General features: G+C 41.0%; 3 protein-coding genes across 3 annotated transcripts; all 3 read right to left on the bottom strand.

Annotated features, from left to right (window-relative positions):
- Positions 1–264: 264 nt before the first annotated feature.
- On the bottom strand, positions 265–12465 carry LOC137264831 (serine-rich adhesin for platelets-like). Its single transcript, XM_067800164.1, has 3 exons — positions 11809–12465; positions 2840–5149; positions 265–2521 (listed from the first exon to the last, which is right to left on the bottom strand). The coding sequence occupies exons 1-3, from the start codon at positions 12353–12355 to the stop codon at positions 2436–2438; spliced, it is 2943 nt and encodes a 980-aa protein (XP_067656265.1). The 5' UTR covers positions 12356–12465; the 3' UTR covers positions 265–2435.
- Positions 12466–15930: 3465 nt separating this feature from the next.
- Positions 15931–19580, bottom strand: LOC137266052 (uncharacterized). Its single transcript, XM_067801551.1, has 4 exons — positions 19018–19580; positions 18555–18638; positions 18008–18202; positions 15931–16555 (listed from the first exon to the last, which is right to left on the bottom strand). Exons 1-4 carry the CDS (start codon positions 19565–19567, stop codon positions 16458–16460), a joined length of 927 nt encoding a protein of 308 aa, XP_067657652.1. The 5' UTR covers positions 19568–19580; the 3' UTR covers positions 15931–16457.
- Positions 19581–21755: 2175 nt separating this feature from the next.
- LOC137266051 (uncharacterized) lies at positions 21756–25180 on the bottom strand. The gene is made up of 4 exons (XM_067801549.1): positions 24619–25180; positions 24146–24229; positions 23280–23822; positions 21756–22776 (listed from the first exon to the last, which is right to left on the bottom strand). Exons 1-4 carry the CDS (start codon positions 25166–25168, stop codon positions 22679–22681), a joined length of 1275 nt encoding a protein of 424 aa, XP_067657650.1. The 5' UTR covers positions 25169–25180; the 3' UTR covers positions 21756–22678.
- Between the last annotated feature and the right edge of the window lie 202 nt (positions 25181–25382).

Raw genomic sequence — 25382 nt, 5'->3', positions numbered from 1 at the left:
CACTGGATTGTCCAGTTCCGCAGAGCTGAAGTATAGGTTAGTGTTGGGGGTGGTGGGTAGCCTTTGTGGCTAAAGCGTTCACTCGTCACGCCGAGGACCCGGGTCCAATTTTCCACATGGATGCAATGTGTGAAGCCCATTTCTGGTGTTCCCCTTTGTGTTACTGCTGGAATATTGCTACAAGTGACATGAAACTAAATTCACTTACTCAAGTGTGGCGTCAAATTCATCTTTTTTTATGAACAAATCACCAAACCAATGACGTGTAAATATCCACACATGTTTGTCTTTATTCAACTCTTGGGATTATCATACAGAATATCACTTGTATATATACATGAATAAAATCACCAAATATTTATATCAGACATACGTGCTGAAATAGTTTCATTACCAAATCATAACGTTCATAATACTAAGGTTTTAGTCTGTGGAATTTATCAACAAAGTATCAACAAAAATAGACAGGATTCTCTTGCAATATTTGCAAACAAGTCACAGAAATGTTAATATTGTTAACTCAAGACTTACATCTCTCTGTACATTAATTCTCATGCTGCAATGTCTACAGATCTATTCCATTATCGTCAGACAACAAGGTTCAAAACCACTACGAAATACTGCTCTCACATCGTATCTAAGTAAATATCACATCAACACGTAAACATGTTATATTCTCTAAATATGTACTGACAAAGTATTTAGAGGTTTGTCAAACTGAAAGACATATGGAGCTAGAGTTAATTAACGCTTTCTAGAACACTAAGGCATATCATTGGTGTGATGATATTGCTGAAAAATTGCTAAATGCGGAATAAAATCACACTCACTTAAATGTGATTTGATATTAGAGGTGATATGAACACCGACAAAAACATGACACTTGTCACTGCAAAGAACAAACAACATATAAATAGAGAAACCTCATTAATAGCATTATTAAATTATTCTAATTGTACGGATTCACAAGTGTCTGAAGTAAATGGTTATCAAGTATTGTTCCTTTGTAGTAATATAGAAACTGAAAAGGTGGTCGTAAAGACAGAGTTCTCGGAACAACGAGGCTTTATTATTACATACAGATATTATCTCTGATAAAAAAATCCACACAAATATTGCAGGATGAGACATAGATGCCGAATTTAATCTAAGCACATAAAATAACTAAATGTGCCTTTATTTCGAACAAAAGGATATTGCAAAGAATTTTGTTTCATAAAATAAGTATAACGAACTGCGGATATACCGAACTGTAATTCCTTTTCCAAAATATCCTTAGATAAACCCACGGAGGACATACCCGATTTATCCAATATCATAATGATTGCGGCAGACGACAGAGGTATCACGTAGTAAAGCGATAAGCCTTGCTTTTTTCATATCTCCTTAACTGTGAAATATCTACCAGGACCATTTTCTTATAATTGCATAGGCATAGCAAGTACGTTTCTCTTTACAGAAAGAGAAAGATACAAAAGGGCATAACATGAAGAAGTATCGCTTAATAAAAGGACTGAAAACGTGATATTAAAAAAAAAATAAAATAAAAAACAAACAAAAAAAACCCACCCCCGCCAAAAAACAAAACAAACAAGCTACAGTACATATCTGTAAGAGTAACGAGATGAAAGCGGGATGAATATTGTTAAATACCAGATTTTTCACACATTTGTATATACATGTACACATAACTCTTTGAATAGGAAAGATGTAAAACTAAAACACTAATTACATTTTGAATTAGACAACATTTAATATTACTCTCCATGATATTTACCAGGACGAAGTCTGATGAAAAGTGCCAGGAAGGTGACGCTTTATGACCAGAAGAGAACCGCTTCAGCTGACTTATTGGTGACTTTGCCCATGATCCCAAATAATAGCTGTTTGAATTTACTTTAGACACAAAAGGTTAATGAACCGTGTAACTGTTGGTCTGACAGAAGATGAAATGAGGAGGTCACAAGGTTCAAGACATCTTGGTGTCCAGTCATTCCACAATGTTGATGCTTTCGGAACGTCATCAGTTGACCAACATAACAGATCTATGATCGATCACGAAGCGGACGGAAGTGACGTCATATAGACATGGTCCATTATCGGTATGTGATACCAGATTGCTCGATATCACGTCGATAATCATCGACGAGCAGAACAGACACCAGAAGGAGATTTTCTTTGCTGATGATAGCCGCCTTGGCTGATCGCAATGCTTGGATGTGGAGAGAACGAGGCGAGAAAGTTTTGCTGTCTTTTCTTTGAGTTGAGTCTTCTTAAATGCGCAGACCATGACTGTTATATACACGGTCTCTTCAGCATCGTGTGGTCTGATGTTTGGAGTTTTGTTCTGTCCATAACTGTCAACTGTTACTTATATTACCGAAGCTGACATCTCATCAAAGGGGGTAGAGATAAGGTAAGTGTCGTGTCAGTGTTCAAATAAGAAACGGATTTTCAGCCCTCGTTATCAGATGAATTATCAGTTTGCATGCTGGAAGAAGCCACGTGGTGTGTCGAGGCTCTGTGAAGTACAAAAGATAGGAAAATTACATCTAACTGTAAATTTAGCATTATTTCATTTTAAACAAAAGGAAAACAAAGGAAAACGACCGTAGAACGGATGTGCATTTGTGCTGTATCAACGACTTACGTGCACATGGCACTGTATTCAGCTGAATCCAGTATTGGCACTAATGATGTTTCTCAGTTCCTCAGCACCATCATCTCATTGGTTTAACCCCTAATGTAAACCCCTTTAGCCTGTATCACTACTGGCATTCTTCCATTTTAAGCTTCTAGCAATGAAACAATTATCAAAGATAAGATATTACAAACTTACTGCTTGCAGCACTGTCAGATTCAACGTTTGGTGTTGATCTTGGTGCTCCTGAACTTTCGCTCCAGTCACCTGCAGCAGTGGAGGAGGTGGAATGGTCTACGTGTGTGTCGGGGGCAAAGCTCGTATCTGTGCCCGGCATTGTCGATGACGGCTCCGTAACAGTTGAAACGTTGTCGTTTCTTGAGTATTCATCATCACGCCGACTGTCACCTGGTGGGTCCTGATGTGTAAGACACTCTTCTGATGTTTTATCCATCGTATCATGTTTTTCAGGCGATTCAGTGTTTGTTTGTCTAGATTTGAGGTGATCTTGACTTATGTCATCAAACAACGTTGCCTTCTGTGAAGATGCCGTTTTCTCACTGCTTGATGTTAGCGCCGTGGATGCTCGGATTGTCTGAAATTGCTCTAGCGCATCGTTCGTGAGACTGATGGTATCTGTAACGGACTGCTTCTTCAGCAGTGATCGGGTGTCTGTCTGAGTTCTCCCACTGGAGTTTAGGACTTCCAAAGAAGTTGTTTGGTCAACAAAAGAACTGTCATTTTCGGAAGCCTTTGCTGCTGATAAGTCGTCTTGGTTTGAAACCCTAAGCCTACCAGCTGCCACACTCGCGTTAGGTTCTCCATGGTAGTTGCAAGCGTCAGTACGAGGGACTTCAACATCTGCTTCCGGTTTATCTACATTTTCCTTAAGTCTGCTCTGGACATGTTCTGTCGTCTTTATTTCCTGGACACTACCATCTGGCGTACCTCGCTCCGACGAGGTCAGCAATCTTTGGCCATATGTATTATCGCCACTGAATGTCTCCTCCGGACTCGAATCCTGCAGACTTTCGGGGTCTGTTCTAGCTTCGTTACTCCAACTTCCGCTCTCTGAGATTCCAGAATCATCCAGCGACGGAAGACTGGCCCTGAAGAGAACAGCTTCTAACTCGCTCGCCTCATCAACTTTCGTGACATGTTGGTTCAAGGTGGAGGTGGTTTCGATTGGATGACGTGTCTGGTCCGTGATGGTTTGATGATGTACCGGATGTTTAGAAGACACATCTGACATGCCATTGTGACTACCAGTGCTGCTTTTATCACGAGGCGAAACGTTTTGGTTAGCTGGAGCGAAAACCTGTCTTTGATTAGAGCTATCTTTTTGAGTTTCACTCTCAGAGATCTTCAGTTTTGTTTGGTCTACATCGTGTACAAACATCTCCATGTCTTGTTTCTGGGTCGAATAGTGACTTGAAGGAGTGATGTCAACGCTGTACCGGTAGCGTCCCTCTTTAATGCGTTTCTCTGACGTGTCATCAGTGGATCTCCTCCTCGTCTGAACAAGATCATCTCGAAACCCAGCCATTCCCGTTCTTTCAAGTCGTGTTACAACTGACGATTCCAAATCTCCCTGATCCTCTTCAAGACTTGTACTTGGTAGACTATGGGATGAGATATTCTGGGCACCAGTCTCCCAGTCATCCTTCCTGCTAACTGTTCCACGACCTTGCATGGATGTAGACCATTCGCCTGCCCCTGGACCCCGTTCTCTATAATGTTCTGGATAGGTCTGACTTGTCTTTCCTTGCTGTTCCCGGTTACTCTTAATGAACTGTCGCCTGGACAAGTCCATGGAGATACCGTCTGTGATCTGACTATTCGTGATCTGATTCTCGGTGTTCTGGGTTTCTGTGATTTGAAAGTCCGCAATGTGACTTCCGATGTCCTGACTTCCTTTGTTCTGGGTTTTTATATTCTGGATTGTTATGTCTTGGCTTTCTATGTTCTGATGTTCTGTGTTCTGGCTTGTTGTGGCTGGGTTTTCTATGTTCTGAAGTTCTGTGTTCTGGTTTTCAATGTCCTGGCTCTCGTTGTTTTGTCTTCCAGTGTTCTGACGTTCCCTATTCCGCTCACTGACTGATCCGTCTTGTTCCACGTCATTCACAGGGTGGTCTCGAGAATGGCGAAAGTAGACTTCGTCTTGAGCGTGGTCAGAGGAACTCTGGGCATTGCTTGGTCCACCTAAAGTCTCTCTCTGTGGATCATTTCCACAATGCGTTTCGTCTTCTCTCACTCTGTCAGAAGCTTCATCAACTCTATCAGTTCTCCCACTATCAGTTTCATCAGTCACCCTAGTGTTCTCTCTGTTACTTTCATTAACATTAGCAAAATGACTCCTCCCTACTGGTACCTCAGTGTTTCCAAGAGACTGGTCCTGATTTAACACACTTCCAAGTTGACCTTCACCTTGTGGTTCAGGAAGCTCACTTGCATGGTCAAGGTCATCTCTCCCGGGGGAGTTCACTTGCCCATCTGGGGTGTTGGTTTCTAAAGAAATATAAAAGACAACAACACGTAATTAAATGTCATCTTGATATTTTTTCCTAAAAGTCGTTAAGGTAAAAAAAGTAGCATATCTATAAAGGACGTGACAGTCAAAAGTTAGAGTTGGTCCCCGTAGACAGAGGAGACTTAATGAATTATGTATTCAGTGGGTGAGTGAGTTCGGTTTTACGTCACACTCAGCAATATTCCAGCTATATGGCGACGGTCTGTAAATAATCGAGTCTGGACCAGACAATGCAGTGATCAACGACATGAGCATCGATCCGCGCAATTGGGAACCGACGCCATGTGTCAACCAAGTCAGCGAGCCTGACCACCCAATCCCGTTAGTCGCCTCTTGCGACAAGCATAGTCGCCTTTTATGGCAAGCATGGGTTATTCAGTGGGTGCTTTATCAACTAATCCATGATTGTTTTTCCATTCCTGACTCGAATACTTACAGACCGCCGCCTTATAGCTAATGCGATGCTAGAGAACAAACAAAACGATACGATAATGTTCTTATATCGTACAACATGTATGGACACAAATCACGTTAACATGTTCCCTAGGATACTGTCACTCTCACAGTGCACACCTATATTTGTGTTATTTTTTAATTCTAAATCACCGACGTTTGGAAGTGAGTGTCATCTCTGATCATTTCCTTGCAAGCACTGTGCCTAAAATATGATGAAGGTGGAAGCCTACAGGTAAAACATTTATTTCGTCAAGTTGTATCCTAGGGATCATTCCCACATGAATTCCATGTAATAAATTTCATTTCAAGTACCATGGTATGTGTGGATAGTGCTGAAAGTGGCGTAAATATTACTCACTTACTAAATTTCAAAAACGCTTTATAGGACCCGATTTTCTCCCACAAGTTGGTAACTAAAGAATTTAATAAATCGGCGAATCTGTGAGTAAACAGACAGTGGCTATGGTGTTATACCACGACTATGAATGATACTTATTCAGTACTAGACAATGATCAGCGTTGAGGGGTACCTCTGTGGTAGAGACGTTTTGTCATAGAAAGAGACGAAGTCGTGAATCGCGTTTATAAACATTGCACTAATTCAGCAGTCTGCTTGCACGTCTGTGTGTAGAGTCTTGTACACGTGTGGAGTTCAGGACTACAGCCCACTAAGATACCATGCCGCAGTTTAACATAGTTACCCAACTCAGATACACCGTCTGAATTGTGCATGTGTCTTCGCCTTAATATCTTTGGCAGGGTAAGGTCCATGTTTTAACCTTGTTATGACGATTGTTAATACCCGTCCTACCGATATCAGGACAGGGCATCACGCAGGCTCAAACGGGACACGGGGACAGCATCAGTTGCAAACACTGTACGAAATAGCCAGTACCCATGGCTAGTAAAAGTCCAGTCGCGCCAGTAAATCTCTGACCAAACTGGTTATAGAATTTTCATAGGGTCATTCTGTGAAGATATCACTCTCTCCGACTTGTTAAGTTATAATACACTTTACAGTCATGGAATATTATACAAATGTTCACCATATTAGCAAGTTTATGATGAAACCTGTGTCATGCCGACAACTTCTTATTCTCATCTATTTTTGTATGATTTTGCTTAATGCCTACATTCAAATTTCGGGCTAGTGAAAAATGCTGTGGGCTTTCAGGCATAGGCAGCCTGCCAAGCAATATTTGGAAACTATTTTGCACACTGATCTCCAGTGAGTGAGTTTAGTTTTACGCCGCACTCAGCAATATTACAGCTATATGGCGGCGGTCTGTAAATAATCGAGTCTGGACCAGACAATCCAGTAGTCAACAACATGAGCATCGATCTGCGCAATTGGGAACCGATGACATGTGTCAACCAAGTCAGCAAGCCTGACCACCCGATCCCGTTAGTCGCCTCTTACGACAAGCTGAGTCGCCTTTTATGGCAAGCATGGTTTGCTGAAGGCCTATTCTACCCCGGACCTTCACGGGTCCTGATCTCCAGAGGTTGTACAAGTACCAGTACTCAACCACATCCAGTGACATTTGGAAATAACGATGTCATTGTAATAGAGTATACGGCCTCGTGCATTCGGATAATAATCACATGAACACGAACAGTCACGCCAGATACATTAAAATACATTAAATAGAGAAAAAATACAGCCAAATTCTTTGCTAAAAATGTAAACACTATTTTCATCTTTACCATTATACAAGTCTTATGTCACATGTAGTACAACAACCATGCAAGGCTAGATCTCATTAACAGGGCATGGTCATTTCAACTATGAACAAAGAGAATGAATTCAGACAGCATCGTCACATTCCAATTCTTACCGCACCGTCACAGACCACGCTATAAACAGAACTACCATTCTTCACGCATGTGGCCACGATATATATGGGGGTTCTGACTGTTACACAGGCACATTCATAGCTTACCCCGTTACTTAAGACCTACCAAGGATCACCACAAATCCGCCCGTGCAATGTGACACAATATCCCAGCTGTTTCTCAGTCTTACCTGGAAATGGTTTTGCGGGTAGGACTATGGACATGATGGTATCGCCGCGTCTCCATGAACCAACCTCACCTACCTACAAGTCGTCTACGACGTATTTTCACGTTCTAATTTCATCCTACTCTCTTCGTTGAGGGCCTTTATCTATATTCTATATGCCCGGAATCAGGATTGTAAGTATTACATTCTGACCTTGCAGTAACACTTACTCTCCCGTCAGTAATTGTGTAGCACGGCGGGGTAAGTCGCATTGTGTGGGTGCAGCCAGGTGGTGATAGCATGTAATTAGTCAGACATTGGTTGCACTGGAAATGCATTAGGAGGCATATTGATTCAGGCCAGCATGTTTGAAGCATCATTCCATGAATGATACATCAACGATACTCAGCATTAAAACGCCAATGCCATTAAAGCATTATGTACTCGTTTTCTTATTTCACAATAACAGGCCTAGCATTGTGTTATTTTTTCCATTTTTATATTTTCAATATGAACACCATTATTATGGCTAGGATTTGACTTAAATAAAAAAACAACAACAAAAAACATAAAAACCCCAAACAAACCAATGAACAAAACAACAAAAAACCCAGCTAACAAAAAAGCAAACAAACAAACAAAAACGAGGTCTTAAGAGTCCTTATCACGTGACCATAAGGATATAGCTAATCCGAGTGGGTTAACGACCCCTGGTGTCTTGATGTGTGAGTAATACCGTGTTACAGGGACTGGAAGTAGGCTAATGGATTTGTTTACTCCCTGAGCACTAAATCTGGATTACTATTTTTAAGCTAAAGATGCTGATTGTTTCAGCCAGAGTAAAGGGTGTGTGCGAAAGACCAATAAAGAAACAGCATTTGCTATAGCAAGTGTTGTGTCTCAGGGGACAGATCAAGATATGTTAATGTTTTACTGTTTCATGTTTTATTTCTTAGATGTGTTAACCCGCGAAGGTCCGGGCTAGAATATTGATCTTCAGCAGCTCATACTTGTCGTAAGAGGCGACTAACGAGATCGAGTGGTCAGGCTCGCTAAGTTGGTTGGCATATGTCATCGATTCCCATTTGCGCAGATCGATGCTCATGCTGTTGATCACTGTATTGTCTGGTCCAGACTCGATTATTTATAGACCGCCGCCATATCGTGAGAATAAAACTGGGCATAAAACTAAACTCACTCACTACTAAATGTGTTTAGTTGGAAAGATAGCGTCTTCCCATACATGGAATTTGTGTAGAAACTTTTTTTATTGTTCATAACAAAATATGATAGTTCTTGCTACCCCTGGAACTCTACTTGCTTGACGGGGATAAATAAGGATTGGTCGGAGTGCGTGTGTGGTTGACACCACCATGGTATTTCGGTGGGCCAGCACTCTTAAACCGCATTCAGTCCGGACTTTAACATGCTGCCACACACACATACAGCCACCACGAACATTTCACCGAACCGAACGTCAATTTCCCAACACTGGTACAAGGTCTGAAGCCCATTTCTGGTGTTCCCTGTCGGGATATTGCGGGAATGCTGCTAAAAAGCGTCGTACAAGTAAACTCTCACCTCAATTGATTCCCGGCTTTTTGTGGAGTACGTCAATAAATGAGTGAGTGAGAATGAGTTTGGCTATAAGTCGCTTTCGGCAATAATCTAGCAGTGTCGAGGCGCGAAACACCATAAATACCCTTCACACTTTGCACTAATGTTAGGAATCGAAGCCGGGTGGATTCTACTTAGACAAGATAATTCGCTCGAAATGTCTCTGATTATACAGGTGTTCTGGGTACCCGTTAGAAAAAAGACAGTAATGAGACTGTTAGTGTTCCAGCACCATGACAGCAGCGGGTAGGTAAGTTGTGTTTTGCTGTTTAGCAATATTCCAGCATTTGCACGACGTGGGACACCAGTATTGGATTTCACCTATTGTACCGACGTGGGGAAATGAACCCGGGACGCTTTAAAATGTTGTGCTACTCCTATCGTCCATACGACAGTATGGGGTATATAGTATATATCGGGTGTCCCAAAAAAGTGAACCGGTTTTTTACCCGTATTTTCTTATCGATAGAAAAACCGAATGTATTTCAACGTTTCACAGAGTATTAAGGTATTATGAACTAATATAATACAAAATATCGACGAGCTTGGTTGCAAATTATGCGAGCACTGTCGGCTTCAAAACAGCTTGTCAAAAATGTAATATCAAGTGGAAATTCACTTATTTCAGTCTATGTTAAATGTGGCCTCCATCTTCCTCCACAACTAAACGAAACCGTACAAGGTTTCCAAGCAGAAATGTTTTTACGTATTTCTTCCACCGATATCTCCCCCCATAACATAATTATCCTGTCCTTCAACACCCGTGGGTCAATTTGTCTGTCACTCATCGGTAAACGTTCTCCTTTAGGACAGGCTGTTTTCAATTTGACAATGCTCGCATGATTTGCAAGCAATCTCTCAGACATTTTGTATACTTGCAGATGACACCCTAGGGTTACTGTGTGAATTTTCAAAAGTAAGTTTGGTTTTTCTACCGCTGAGAAAATACTTGTGGGAAACCGGTTAATTTTTTTTTTTTTTTTGGGGGGGGGGGAGACTGCAATAGATATCCACACCGGTCCCCAGTCAATAACCTAGCGACTGAGCATGGTATAGAGTGCGGATTTGACCACGCATATATTAACAGTATTTACATCCGGGGATATGATCAGGGGTTAAAAAATCCCATCGCCCGACGCCCGAGACAAGTCAGCTTTCATTTCGAGCAATCAAATAATGGTTTCTTACTTGTCTTTGGCCTACTAGATATTTTCCACTTATGTTTTCGAACTGCAAAATAATCTGCTGATAATGACGCTATTAAATTTCGCAATAATAATAAAGTAGACCTAGTATAGAGTGAAATTATCACTCTTCTATAAATAGCCTGTAAACATTTACATCAAGCACGGTGTCATAAAATCAGGGAAAGTGGAAAATAAGTCAGGACAAGTTACTTTCTTGAAGTCACTTTCTTGAAGCCCTGTGCCATGTGTCTTTTCAACATATTTTTGAACCCCTGTCTGAGATACAAATAATAACACCAACCACAGTACTCATCAATATCCAAGGGAAGCACACACACACATCTGGACACAAGATATCACACTCGTAACCAGATCAGGCGTTTACAGGTTGGCGTGGCAGCACTTCAGCCATTGTCATGAACCAACCATAATGTCGACAAGCCGAGTCATTTCAACGGAAACACCCTCGAGTTACATAGTTTTCGGAATTGGTAGCCACTCCTCACACACATTGGTTTGTCATTACATTCAACTGCTCACGCGTATCTGTTTCCGTGTGTATTCATAGCCTGTTGACAATAATGACCAGGAGTGTTATACATATTCAGCTGCGGGAAATCAATGACTGAAACTGGAAATATCGACCACGGATGATTCCTAAAATCTTCAACAAGACTGTTCCCCCACATACATACATACATACATACATACATACATACATACATACATACATACATACATACATACATACACATCCACGTACACACACACACACACATACATACATACATACATACATACATACATACATACATACATACATACATACACATCCACGCACACACACACACACACATACATACATACATACATACATACATACATACATACATACATACATACATACATACATACATACATACATACATACATACACACATACATACATCACTCCATTGGATGAAACAATAACAACTGACTCGGGTATGCATACTTCTACTCTCGTCATGTCGCTTAATGTCTGACATGACATGCTAACCAATAGTAGAATAACGCTTGTACATTTAAACCCTTCAATACGCATAAAACCAACACAGGTATTCACGTTGCATGAGTGTCGTTGTATAATAATTGTTATCGATTACAGTTTAAGTCGTGCGCTATGAACACCTTCCTTGATCCATTAGAACCTTTGTAAAGCTGTATTTGAAACCGGCATTTAAAAACATATTTCAATTTGCACGTTGATCTGAAATGAATAGCCTTGCATGATTGTATATAATGCCTGTCGTGAGTATAGTACTGTGCACTATATCAATCCACAATAGGCCGCCAGTGTCTGCACAGGACATGTACAGCTGAATGGAGCTCTCACCTTGTATTGGCTCTGTGCTCGGGAGGTCCTGTCCTCTTGTCACCTCTGGCACCGGAATATTCTCTGTGAACACGCGCGACAGTCGGTGCCACGCCGAAGCATCACTCTCCCAGTTTTCATCAAAACACAAAACATGCTCCGTGGTGAGTTCCTCGGGCAGGTCAGATTCTCGGAGTGCGACCGATAAAGGTAGAAACTTGTAGGACTGTCCTTGGTCAAGAAGCTTCTTGAACGTCGACTGCTGGGTGTACCTGCTCCAGCAGTCCCTGACAAACCCTGCCGTGAGGACAACGATTGTGTAGTCCGACCCCTCCACCACCCGGAACAACTCGGTGAAAACATTCCTACCCGGCAAACAGTCCCGGTCGTGGAAATAACAGTTTACGTAGCCTAACGACTCCAAGGTCGCCACGACCTTCTCAGTGAACGCCCGGGACAGTCGTGTGTCCGGGGTGACTGACAGAGGACTTCGGGCGTGGTTGTAGATGACGTTGAAGTGGTAGATCTTCCCGTCAGGCAGAGGACAGCGACCCAAGGCCTCCGCCATGTTCGAGGCGACCCCAACCTTCTAACGTAGCTACTTGGACTTTCGGTTTATTCACCAGTGCATATCAGCCACACACAACCGGTGTGACGATAAGGAAATCCCCATTTAAACATTGAGGCTCCACACAAGGGTGTAACAAATATGTCGTTATTGTATTGGATTGCATTGTACGAAACAAAATGTAATCTTTAATCGTCGTCTTAACAATTAGCCCGTTCAGGATTTAACACCTCAACTGGAAGTATTTGCACCTGCTGGAGGGATCTTTTAGTAATTCGGACTGGCGACATGCAAGGGCGTGGGTCGTTTGGATCCTTCCGAAAATGTACATTGTAAAGTAACGGTGAACTCTGAAATATTCGAGTGAGTGAGTGAGTTACGTTTTAAGCCGCAGTCAGCAATATTCCACTTACATCGCGGCGGTCTGCAAAATAATCAAGTCTGGACCAGGCAGTCCAATGATCAACGCAACTGGGACCCGATGCCATGTGTCTGAAGTGTTTGAGTGAAACATTTTGTAATTTTTGCCATGGTTGGTAAACTACGGAAGCGTATTAGGGCCACGGTGAAAAATCTTTTTGGTGTCACTATCTCCTACGTAGGACTTACTATCTCCTACGTAGGACTTACTACTTATTATCTCCTACGTAGGACGCAGTACTTAACATCTCCTACGTAGGACTTATTATCACCTACGTAGGACTTACTATCTCCTACTTAGGACTTATTATCACCTACTTAGGACTTATTATCACCTACTTAGGACTTACTATTTCCTACGTAGAACGTACTTTCTCTTACGTAGGACTCACTATTTCATACGTAGGAGATAGTAAGTCCTACGTAGGAGATAGTAAGTCCTAAGTAGGAGATATTTAGTCCTACGTAGGAGATAGTGACACCAAAAACATTTTTCACCGTGGCCCTAATACGCTGCCGTAGTAAACAGCTCCTCTGTACAGGATCTACATTGCTGTAAATAAAATACCAAATTTCATTTGAGATCATGTATAACAGTATAAGGAATGGATATATTCGTACAAGCAGAATTCTGACAATATATGCACAGTTCCGAAAAACACTAAAATTACCTTGTAAATTTTAAGTGCTTCTAGCTTTACGTTGTAGGTAGTTACAATATATAACGTCAGTGTAGGAGGGTAAAAGAAGGGTAAAATGACGTGCGTGGATGACAACTGTATACGAAAGGGTAATTCTACCATAACTCAAGTGGCTTGTGACTGGTTAATTAAAGTCATTCAGAGGAATATAATCTCTTTATATGCCTCTGATTTTCCAAGACAGTAGGTCTCCTAAGAATGTTCCGCTAGGCCGCTAGCATCTCGTGCTTCACGTGAGGAGTAGCTAATCTCCTGGATGGCTATTCTCGAAACGTTAGTAGCCCTAAGGAATTCTTAAGTCCATTCTTAACACATTGGCTGCGGTTAGTGAGTTAAGAATACTTAGGGCTACGGACGTTTCGAGAATAGGGGCACTGGTTCATCAAAAGTATCAAATTCATACTCTGCACCGTTGGGATAGCAATAGTTACAAGACATGAATCACCATTTCCTGGCCTTGACGGCCCTTAACCCTCACCTCATCAGTGATGGTCTTGAAAAGACTGTACAAAGCATTCGGTAGTCCTGAAATTACATTCAACCGGATAATCCCACAAGTAAACGTTATCGTCCGCAGAAACGAGTTTTCGCTGAACCTGCATGTGTCATTTGATAGCATGGATACTGGATAACTTATGAAAGGGTTTTATCCTCACAAACAGGCAAAAAGATTAGCTATCTCCTCCATAATATTATCTACGTCACCCACATCGACACCCTCCAAAACATGTACATTCGGGTAGTGAATGGATCAATAAGGAAAACGAGCATTGCTGGTATTCCTTTCACTGACTGAGTCATGGCAACATTGAACGCCCACAGAAAGTCTAGGTGCTCAGCTATTGGGGACATATCTACCCACTTATAGTAATATTTGTTTTTCAACTATGAAGTGAAGCTGGTATACCATAAAATATTTTGTCTCGTGTATAAGAGTATTTTTCACGCGACTGTCCAATACAGAAAGAATTAGAAAGTGTAAACGCTGTTAATCACATAGGACACTGTCATCGATGTGATAACCAATCAATTAACATTGGTATCTGATAAATCATATGCAAATAAAGTTCCTTAGTAAGAACTCCGAGTAGTCTGCCTCACAGTTCTCGTACCATTTGTTTCCTCTCCGCCTGTAATGCACAGGCCCCAAATAAAGCACGTCTAGCTTTCTTCCACAACTCATGTGTCACTGGGGCTCCTTTTTAATTTGTATACTTATTAGTTGCTACCAGAATGATATATAATTTTATGAAACAGATGCAGTCGCGTTTTTTCACAACGTTCAGTAAATAGGGTTTGGGCAAATAAATCAGTCTCTGTCTATTAACTGAAATGAATAAAACAAATTAAAAATAAAAATTAAATGAAAAAATGATAAGCATTTTGAACGGTTCACACTATCACAGTCTTTGAAGATTCAAGATTTTGGGACAAAAGATCATGTGTAAATAACTCGGTCAAGGTCATTCCTTATCAACATAAGTACAATAAGACAAATGCATAAATAAATAAAACTGAACTGTTATCGGAGCATCAATCAATTTACACGGGTATACATTACTCATATTTTAAAAGTAGCACAAAGTTTGAAACAAGGCACAATAACAATGGTCATACACTGTAATAACATGTAACAACAAGAAAAAAGAGAATTCAAACGAAACTGAAAGTTACTGAAAAGAAAATAACAATTTAACTAGACATAAGTGTCGTTTGACAAGTGGTTGTCTCCCCTTGACTGTTAGTCTATTTTTCGAAGACATGTACAACAGACGATTCAGACATGCAGCTGTCAGTCATTACTTTATCAGGCTTGTGCAAGTAAAATATACACTACCGCCTACCTCACTCCTAGCCAGGGCATCCCATTTTCGTCAGAACTTATGTTTCTTTGTTTAAATAGTATTTGGCTAGACGGTGGCGATTTGTAAATAGTCGGGTCAAGGCCAGCAAATTCATGGACAGACGTCTTGAACACTGATCTACGCTACTCAGGAACGACAACGACCCTGACCAACGATGATGTCGCCTCCTGCAGCAAGCATGGGTTGCCGAAAACCAGTTTTAACCCGGATCTTCAAAGGTCGGCGACTCTTCTGACGCTCATCACGTACATGAGATGTATTAAAACACGTGAAACAGTTATTCTTGTGTATCACCGATGCTTACAGCCGTCACACCATTGTTCATGATGCCTTTGTGCCAGCCAGTTGACATAGGTCTTAAGCGGATTTTGCGGATTTTGCGGATAGCAAAAATAAGTGTTAATTGTATGAATGAAAGTTATGCATTTACTGTCTTTCTAGTAATGGTTGACTGACCTAATTCTGAAACATGTACTTCTCAGAGCAATAGGGATTTAACTTACAACATGCCTATTCTAATCTCGTCCAATGAACGCCCTTCTTCATAATATGGACTTTTATATCATTCAAAAAGACACAGAGAATGAAATATAAAACAATAAATGAATGCTTTATTTCATAACAAACATAAGAAATAAAACGCACGTTATCACACTGAAAAAAACGGACGCATTATATTTTTAACACATATATTAAAACACACTCTGACTAAAACCTCCGCCTAAACTCTTCCTGCGTGCAGCATACAACTACTTTCATCAAACACCATCAAATATACCATTAATAAGTAGTGGATATTCCATCTTGCGAGCATACCACTGTCATTGTATATGACAAAAAGTAATATATATCCATACAGATGAAACATTCCTTAATTTCTCTTCATCATCTGTTTCCTCCTTGGCTTCTTTTGCATTTCATCAATCTGGTACATCTAGTATCCCCTTCTTTTTCAGTTGTATTTGTACAAACACAACATTCACCATGGTTCTCTGATGTGTTTGTTTTCAGGACGTCGTGATTTGGTAGCTGTTAATAAGTCGAATTCAGAGAAACATTAAACTGGAGAGGACACACTTCACTGGAATGGCTGTAGAGTCAAGTTGCAGTTGTGCGCTACTTCGTCACTGGAACCCTTGACAACGTGTCAGGCATAAAGAGGTTTTCCGCTATGACGAAGAGTAATCCAAACAAAAGGCGCTTTCCACGAGAATCTGTAAAAGCAGCAACAGAGGCGGTGACTATATATATGCATGTATAAATCGGTTCAACGTGAGGCTGAATGACTGATGGACAGAATACATATTGACGCCACAAACAGACCAGTGCACGGCAAATCGGGCGATGAGAGCACTAACAACGACATGACCACCATCCATTTCCATTCCACGGGATCGTGTAACGCTTGGAAACAGTGTCAGAAAGACGTATAGCTGTATGGACACTACCTTGATATTCAAGTGACCTGATCAGATCCGCACTAACTTACTCGGGTCATCCGACTGGTGGTGAATAAATCATCCCGCATAAGATTTTGACGGTTTACTAATTGGCGCGAAATATGAACTTTGCAATATTCATTCTGTTATGGATTTAGTACGGAACAGTAAATTGGTAGAATAATTTTAGAGGTAATACAAATGCAATTAATGAATATTTCACCTCTGAAATTATTTTGACCAATTTATTGCTCAGGTCACTTGAATTCCAAGGCCATCTTTGGCCGACATGTGAGTGTGATTGCCGGTAATGTTGGAGAAAGCCACCGCTTACTGACGAAGAGATATGTAAATGCTGCAAAACGTTTTCAGACCAGTGGAATGCTGCTGTCGAATCTAGCCCTACGTACGTGCTGCCAACGTGGCTGGGATTAATAAAAGAGTTTAAAACGTGAATTTTCGATGTCTTTGGTGATCAATGATTTTGGCGTGGAATTGCCGTGGTATCTGTTTTCGGTAAGTTTTGGCGTATAACTTTTGAAATAATGATCCGATTGTGACCATTTTATAGGAAAATAATCTATATAGGCCTTGATCTGTAGGCCTCGGCAGGGCTGTGAAAATATTTTACGTGGTGAAATCTAACTTTGATTGAGGACGGGGCGGTTTCGTCGTTACATCCCTTTCCTTTTATATAGTACTAGGGCAGGACCTATACACCTATGTGTCTTTCTACCACTGTTTCTAAGCGATACATGCTCCTGTGGTAGGTTCATCATGCAGTTTGTATACGTCACACATTCAATAGTCATCATTCACGCCTGCCTAGGTCATACAAGCATTCAGTTGTCGGGTACTTGACTGATGTCAACATATTTCGCCAAGCTCTCATATTTGTGGGCCTTATCTAACCGATGTCAACATGTATCATCTGTTGACTCTGCCATCTTTATAAAACTGCAGGAACTGACTGACTTGAAACACTTTTTATGAAGACATCTCTCAGTATGTGATATCAAGGGTATTCGTGTGTTTGTGCTTTATGTACGTGTGTCTGTGTGTATGTGTGCGTGGGTGCCAGCGTTTATCTAAGCAGTTTGACATATTTATGTTGATTTGCCTTGCTTAGTCCACAAAACTGGCAAGAACAGAAACATGACTGAATTAAAAGACAGTCATACTAAATAAAGACCTCATTTACTATTAAATATGAAGTTGGAAATGAACCTTCTGCTTCTTTCTCCACCACCACTTCATCTGTTTCTCTAACTGAAATGCCATCTTCCTCCTGATCCTCACTATCATGGATGAGACTTGTTTCCTGAAGTGGCTCTTCTATTTCTCTCCCTGTAACGTCAGCATGACCTTGAACCCGATGTTCAAAGTCAGTCAGTGGAATCCGTGAGTAGATGATCACTCTATCTGCAGAAGAAAATCCTTGTGACAACTAGTTAATCATGACTATTAAGTAATCTATTAAATGTAAAGAAGAGTCATTTGCACCTTTGGCGTGCATAACCTGCATTACAGGAAGCAGGGACGTGAGTAGTGCTTGGACTGACATTGTGCCAGAAGATACTCAATCCCGTTAACAGACCGACAAAACGAAAGAGTAGAGAATGTCACGTAAATGGCGTTGATAAACTAGCGATGATGACAGGTGCTCGTGAAAGGGGTAGACATTCCATGTTCTAGCGGTAGCATCCACCCCAAATTGGTGCTTGTTGCGTACTACATTTAAGAACGACATCAACGAAGAATATGACACTCTCACCTTCATACTGTTGGGTGATCGGATTATATACAGAGGTTGGGGGATCACTGTCTTCAGCTTGTTGGCCTCCATTTTGGTTGGTTTCTGAATAGCAGTAACAACGAAACCCATGGCTACGATTTTGAATTTAGTGATACTGTCATTTAGTTGAAGAATCGATGTCTGGAACATTGAAAAGTGGTGTTCGTCTGTTCACAGTGTCGTCCAGGGTACGGTATAGAGTTGGGTGATGTAAATGAAACAAACTGGTGAAAGTCCGGACACCAAAGGGAAGCAACTCTTTAAGGATTCTTTAAGGATTAGCGTTGTAGTTTCGCTTTAGCAACGACAGTTACATTGAGACAATGGACGCATGTCAGTTCTGTATGTAACTGTAGAGAGTATTTCTTTGTGGGAAGCCTTAAGACATGTCAACATTTCTTGAAAACCCGAGGTCGAAATTGACACCAAACATTCAACTCACCTTCAACAGGGTCTCCGATTCGTTGATTTCCGTACATGCTGAAGTTAGATATTGATCTCTGTTCAGTGAACACTCTTCTCAGCTTTTGCCATGATCCCTCGTCATTCTCCCAGTCAGCAGAAAACTCCAGGGATGCCTGTGTGGTCAGCTCTACAGGCACTCGTAAATTCTGGTTCAACCCAAAACATAAGGGAAGAAACCGATGAGAAGCTCCCCTATCCAGGAGCTCCTTAAACGTGGCCTGCTGTATATATCGAGTCCAAGTACCCAAAACAAATCCTGGGGTAAGGACGACGATGATGTACTCGGACGCTTCAACCACCCGGAATAGCTCCTCGAAAACATTCGAACCCGGCAAGCAGTCTCGGTCATAATAGTACGAAGCTCCGAGTCCGATAGCTGCCAGTTTATCAATGATCTTTTCAGCAACTTTTAAAGACTTTTCAATGTCATCTTGGGGACCGGAATCGTAATTGTATAAGATACTAAAATGATATTCTTTCCCGGGCGACACAGGGATACTGTCAACCCTGTCTCCTCCCGTCGCCATTTTGTATCTAACATTAGTCACTTAAATTTGTTTCCGGGGTCCTCAATTGTAAGTAGGTCACTTGCAACACAAACCAGTCAAGTATGCTGGTGTTGATAATTTCCAAGAAGTGTTGCTATGTGTTTTCAATATTCATTTTAAAGTCATTTAATACAGAGCTAACATTTTCTGGTCAATATCTGTCTGTAACATTGATAGTACCCCACCACAGCTGAAGACATGTGCTATATTGAACCAAAGTATGCAGACAACGTCTGGATTATTAGGAGTACTGGCTCCTCGAGGAATAAGGGAGATTCGACGTTGTAAATATAAATGTGATATTTGTTTGGTCATTATTAAGAGCAGCTGTTCCAATTTCTAACACTCCAATTGCAGGTAACCGCTGCTGACGTCCACTCTGGTTTTCATCACTTAAATGTATACAACATACTGACACGTTTTACTGTAAATTTCAATATTTTATCCCGACCATGTGCATATCACGAAAAACGAAATGGGTGCGTGTGAGTGTAGCAATATTCCAGCAATACAATGGCGGCTACATCAGAAATGTCCTTCATGCATTGCACCCATGTAAGCGAACACTTTAACACTGTTTGTGAAAGGAATATTAATAATCACACCTTTCTTTCTGAATGGCATGCGTTGCCAACTTGAAGAGTGCACGGTTTCACCATCCCCGAGTCCGTACAGTCGTTTTGAAGTGCAGTAGTGTCATTTGACTGGCACTGAAACCAATGAAATGTTCCTTTTACTACCTCAGGGAAGTCAGGTTACCTATGTTCTGTGCATGGCGTTATTGTACAGAGAAACTGGTTTGTGCGGTGATACACGCAACAAAGGCACATATTTGAAATAAATATTCCACGCGACTGTCCGATACAGTGTTTTAGAAAGTGTAAACGTTGTTAATCACAAAGGACAATGTCATCGATGTGATAACCAGCCAATTAACTTTGGTATCTGATAAATCATAACTATGCAAATAAAGTCCCTTAGTAGGAACTACGAGTAGTCTGCCTCACAGTTCTCGAACTATTTGTTTCCTTTCCTCCTGATCCTATCTGTAATGCACAGGCCCCAAATGAAGCAAGTCTGGCATTTCCTGAACTACTCATATCCCATTGGGGCTCCTTTTTAACTTAGATACTTATTTGTTGCTCTCAGAATAATATATGTTTTTAGAGACATACAGTCGCGTTTTTTTCACAACGTTCAGTAAAAAGTCTATGTAAGCATTTTGAACGGTTCACACTATTAGGGTATTTGAAGATTGAAGATTCCGTAGACGATGCTTGGGGCAAAAGTTCATGTGTAAATAACTTGGTCAAGTTAATTCTTTATCAACACAAGTGCAAAAAGGCAAATGCATGTCATTGAGTAATTAAATCTGAATTTCGGAGCATCGAAATAAATTTACACGGTATACATTACTCATTTTTTTAAAAGTAGCACAAAGTTTAAAACAAGGCACAATAACAGTGGTTGTCTCCCCTTGACTGGTAGTCTATATTTCGAAGACATGCACAACAGACGATTCAGACATGCAGCGGTCAGTCATTACTTTATCAGGCTTGTGCAGGTAAAATATACACTACCATCCACCTCACTCCTAGCCAGGGCATCCCATTTTCGTCTTATGTTTCTTTGTTTAAATAGTATTTGGCTAGACGGCGGCGATTTGTAAATAATCGGGTCAGCAAAATTCACCGACAGACGTCATGAACACTGATCTATGCTACTCGGGATATAAACCATAACAGGGGCCCTGACCAACGATGATGTCGCCTCGTGCGGCAAGCATGAGTTGCTGAAAACCAGTTTTAACCCGGATCTTCAAAGGTCGTCCACTCTTCTGAGGCGCATCAAGTACATGAGATGTATTAAAATACGAGAAATAGTTATTCCTGTGTATCTTGTGTACACTGTTGCTCACACCATTGTTCATGATATCTTTGTGTCAGCCAATTGGCAAAGGTCTTAAGCCAGTGTTGCTTTCTGAATAGAAGAAATAAGTTTTAATTGTATAAATGAAAGTTATGCGTTAACTGTATTTCTAGTAATGGTTGACTTCTCTGAGCAATAGAGATTTAGCTTACAACATGCCTATTCTAATCTCGTCCAGTGAACGCCCTTCTTCAAAACATGGACTTCCATGTCATTCAGAAAGACACAGAGAGTGAAATATAAAACAATAAAGGAATAATTTATTTCATAAGAAACATAAGAAAATAACTAACATTATCATACTAAACAAAACGGACGCATTATATTAAAGCACACTCACACTGCCTAAAACAGCCTGTAGATTGTTACAGTGATTACAGCTGAAACAATCACCTGTAGATGTTTGTGAGGCTTCTTGTGGTTAAACAACTTTATACAAAACCAATAATAGCTAATCGTTCTCAACGATGGGTGAACAGTCAACCCGCAGCTGATCAGTAATAAACACAGGACCCACAATCTTCTTTTTAGCCATTGACATTTATGTGACATTCATCCAGAACATTTATGAAATCTTCATTTGTATACAAAAGTGGGTATGTACTGTAGATGGTGGTGAGTATTTACACAGACATGGACAATATCATGAACTGAATACCAGAATAAAGTACACACACTCATGTGGCGATGGATGGATACACATAAGCACTTCTAGGTTGAGCACAACCTCAAAATGTCGGTATATCTCGCCTTCGTGCAGAATACAACTACTTTTATCAAACACGATAAAATATACCATTAATAAGTAGTGGATATTCCATCTTGCGAGCATACCACTGTCCACTGTCAATGTATATGACAAAAAGTAATATATATCCATACAGATGAAACATTTCCAAATGTCACGTTTTCCCATAATTTCTCTTCATCATCTGTTTCCCCCTTGGCTTCATCATTTCCATTTTATCAATCTTGTAAATCCAATATCCCCTACTTTTTTCATTGTATATGTAAAAGCATAACATTCAGCATAGGCGGCTGAATTGATGTGTTAGTTTGTCAAGGACATCGTGGTTCGGTAGCTGTTAATCAGTCGAATTCAGAGAAACATTAAACTGGAGACGACACACTTCATTGGAATACTGAGGTTGCAAATGTGCGCTACTTCATCACAGGAACCCTACTCAACGAGTCAGCTATGGAGAAGTTTTCTGCCAGGACGAAGAATAATCCCACCAAAAGGCGCTTTCCACGAGAATCTGTGAAAAAAACACACGAAAACACGTGGTAACTGTGGCACAGGGGCGGTCACTATACATATGCATACATAATACAGTTGAATTTGAGTCATAATGAACACAAACACGTTGTAAATAAGCAGATCTATGGAAGGGAAACCGGATGATGAAAGCACTAACACCGACATGTCCACCATCCATTTACATCAGTTTGCAGTTTGTACACACACACCTTCAGTAGGTATCGTTTGCCGAATCAACATATCTCGACTGCCTGGATCAAAGAAGCATACATTTGTGTGGTATAAACTTGACTGATGCCAACACATCTCGCACGCCTGAATCATACAAGCATTCAGTTGTGTGGTACAAACTCGACTGATGTCAGCATATCTCGCCTGCCTGGATCATACAAACATAGAGTGGTGTGATACAAACTTGACTGATGTCAACATATCTCGCCTGCCTGGACCATTCAAAGAACTTTTTTACTTTTAAATATGAATTTGGAACCAAACACGCACCTTGTGCTTCATATTCCCCATCACGGATTTGGCTTTTCTCTGGATGTACCTCTTGTACCTCTTGAACCTGATCTTCACCATCATGGGCGAGGCTTGTTTCTTGAAGCGGATGTACTATTTCACTTTCTGTAACGTCACCTTGACCTTGAACCTGATGATCATCCTTAGGGATCAGGATTGTCTTTGGGATTGTCTCATCTGTTTCTGACCCCGTAACATCATATTGAACCTGATCCTCACCATCATGGGCGAGGCTTGTTTCTTGAAGTGGCTGTTCTATTTCCCTTCCTGTAACGCCATCTCGCCCTTGAACCTGATGATCATCCTCAGGGATCAGGATTGTCTTTGGGATTGTCTCATCTGTTTCTGACCCCGTAACATCATCTTGAACCTGATCCTCACCATCATGGGCGAGGCTTGTTTCTTGAAGTGTCTCTACTATTTCTCTCCTAACATTATCGTGATCTTGTCCCAGACGCTCATATATGATCTGCTCTCCATCTGCTGAAGGCCCTCCTTGAGGCAGGTGATTAACCAGGGAATCTGTAAAGAAGAGCCATTTACATCTTTGGCGTATGTAACCTGAATTTATGTTACAAGATGTAGGGAAGTGCCTTTATGTAAATGTGTTACATCTGAGTAGCTGTTGGACTGATATTGCACCAGAGAATACCCAATCCCGCTAACAGACCCAAAAATCTGGGCGAAAGAGTAGAGAGTATTACATATGTGAATTGCCGAACATTAGCGAGGAAAGGTGAAAGGACTGGACATGCCATGCTCTAGCGTTAACAACTACCCCAAAATGGTGTTTGGTGCCTATCACATTTAAGAATGACATCAACGAAAAAGGAAATGACACTCACCTTCATACTGTTGGGTGATCGGATTATATACAGAGGTTGGGGGATCACTGTCTTCAGCTTGTTGGCCTCCATTTTGGTTGGTTTCTGAATAGCAGTAACAACGAAACCCATGGCTACGATTTTGAATTTAGTGATACTGTCATTTAGTTGAAGAATCGATGTCTGGAACATTGAAAAGTGGTGTTCGTCTGTTCACAGTGTCGTCCAGGGTACGGTATAGAGTTGGGTGATGTAAATGAAACAAACTGGTGAAAGTCCGGACACCAAAGGGAAGCAACTCTTTAAGGATTCTTTAAGGATTAGCGTTGTAGTTTCGCTTTAGCAACGACAGTTACATTGAGACAATGGACGCATGTCAGTTCTGTATGTAACTGTAGAGAGTATTTCTTTGTGGGAAAATGATAAAAGCCTTAAGACATGTCAACATTTCTTGAAAACCCGAGGTCGAAATTGATACCAAACATTCAACTCACCTTCAACAGGGTCTCCGATTCGTTGATTTCCGTACATGCTGAAGTTAGATATTGATCTCTGTTCAGTGAACACTCTTCTCAGCTTTTGCCATGATCCCTCGTCATTCTCCCAGTCAGCAGAAAACTCCAGGGATGCCTGTGTGGTCAGCTCTACAGGCACTCGTAAATTCTGGTTCAACCCAAAACATAAGGGAAGAAACCGATGAGAAGCTCCCCTATCCAGGAGCTCCTTAAACGTGGCCTGCTGTATATATCGAGTCCAAGTACCCAAAACAAATCCTGGGGTAAGGACGACGATGATGTACTCGGACGCTTCAACCACCCGGAATAGCTCCTCGAAAACATTCGAACCCGGCAAGCAGTCTCGGTCATAATAGTACGAAGCACTGAGTCCGATAGCTGCCAGTGTATCAATGATTGTTTCAGCAACTTTTAAAGACTTTTCAATGTCATTTTGGGGACCGGAATCGTAATTGTATAAGATACTAAAATGATATTCTTTCCCGGGCGACATAGGGATACTGTCAACCCTGTCTCCTCCCGTCGCCATTTTGTATCTAATATTAGTCACTTAAGTTTGTTTCCGGAGGTCTCAATTGTAAGTAGGTCGCTTGCAAAACTAGCAGTCACCTATGCTGGTGTTGATAATTTTCAAAAAGTGTGGCTATGTGTTTTCAATATTCATGTGATCATTTTAAGGTCACTTAATGCAGAGCTAACATTTTCTGGTCAATATCCTTTTGTAACATTGATAGTACCGCACC

Source organism: Haliotis asinina, chromosome 15 (genome assembly GCF_037392515.1).
Source record: "Haliotis asinina isolate JCU_RB_2024 chromosome 15, JCU_Hal_asi_v2, whole genome shotgun sequence".
Lineage (NCBI taxonomy): Eukaryota > Metazoa > Mollusca > Gastropoda > Lepetellida > Haliotidae > Haliotis > Haliotis asinina.
Note: the sequence above shows the minus strand (reverse complement) of the source record. Positions and strands in the feature narration are given on the sequence as shown.

What these genes read in the sequence shown, in the direction of transcription:
- LOC137264831 (XM_067800164.1), bottom strand. Translation starts at nt 12,355, where the DNA reads ATGGCGGAGGCCTTGGGTCGCTGTCCTCTGCCTGACGGGAAGATCTAC. An exon ending in GAGCACAGAGCCAATACAAG is followed by an intron (nt 5,150 to 11,808) that starts GTGAGAGCTCCA and finishes ATATTTCTTTAG; the next exon opens with AAACCAACACCCCAGATGGG. An exon ending in ATCTGACAGTGCTGCAAGCA is followed by an intron (nt 2,522 to 2,839) that starts GTAAGTTTGTAA and finishes TGTACTTCACAG; the next exon opens with AGCCTCGACACACCACGTGG.
- LOC137266052 (XM_067801551.1), bottom strand. Translation starts at nt 19,567, where the DNA reads ATGGCGACGGGAGGAGACAGGGTTGACAGTATCCCTGTGTCGCCCGGG. An exon ending in AATCGGAGACCCTGTTGAAG is followed by an intron (nt 18,639 to 19,017) that starts GTGAGTTGAATG and finishes ACTGCTATTCAG; the next exon opens with AAACCAACCAAAATGGAGGC. An exon ending in GATCACCCAACAGTATGAAG is followed by an intron (nt 18,203 to 18,554) that starts GTGAGAGTGTCA and finishes TTTCTTCTGCAG; the next exon opens with ATAGAGTGATCATCTACTCA.
- LOC137266051 (XM_067801549.1), bottom strand. Translation starts at nt 25,168, where the DNA reads ATGGCGACGGGAGGAGACAGGGTTGACAGTATCCCTATGTCGCCCGGG. An exon ending in AATCGGAGACCCTGTTGAAG is followed by an intron (nt 24,230 to 24,618) that starts GTGAGTTGAATG and finishes ACTGCTATTCAG; the next exon opens with AAACCAACCAAAATGGAGGC. An exon ending in TGGGGAATATGAAGCACAAG is followed by an intron (nt 22,777 to 23,279) that starts GTGCGTGTTTGG and finishes TTTTTTTCACAG; the next exon opens with ATTCTCGTGGAAAGCGCCTT.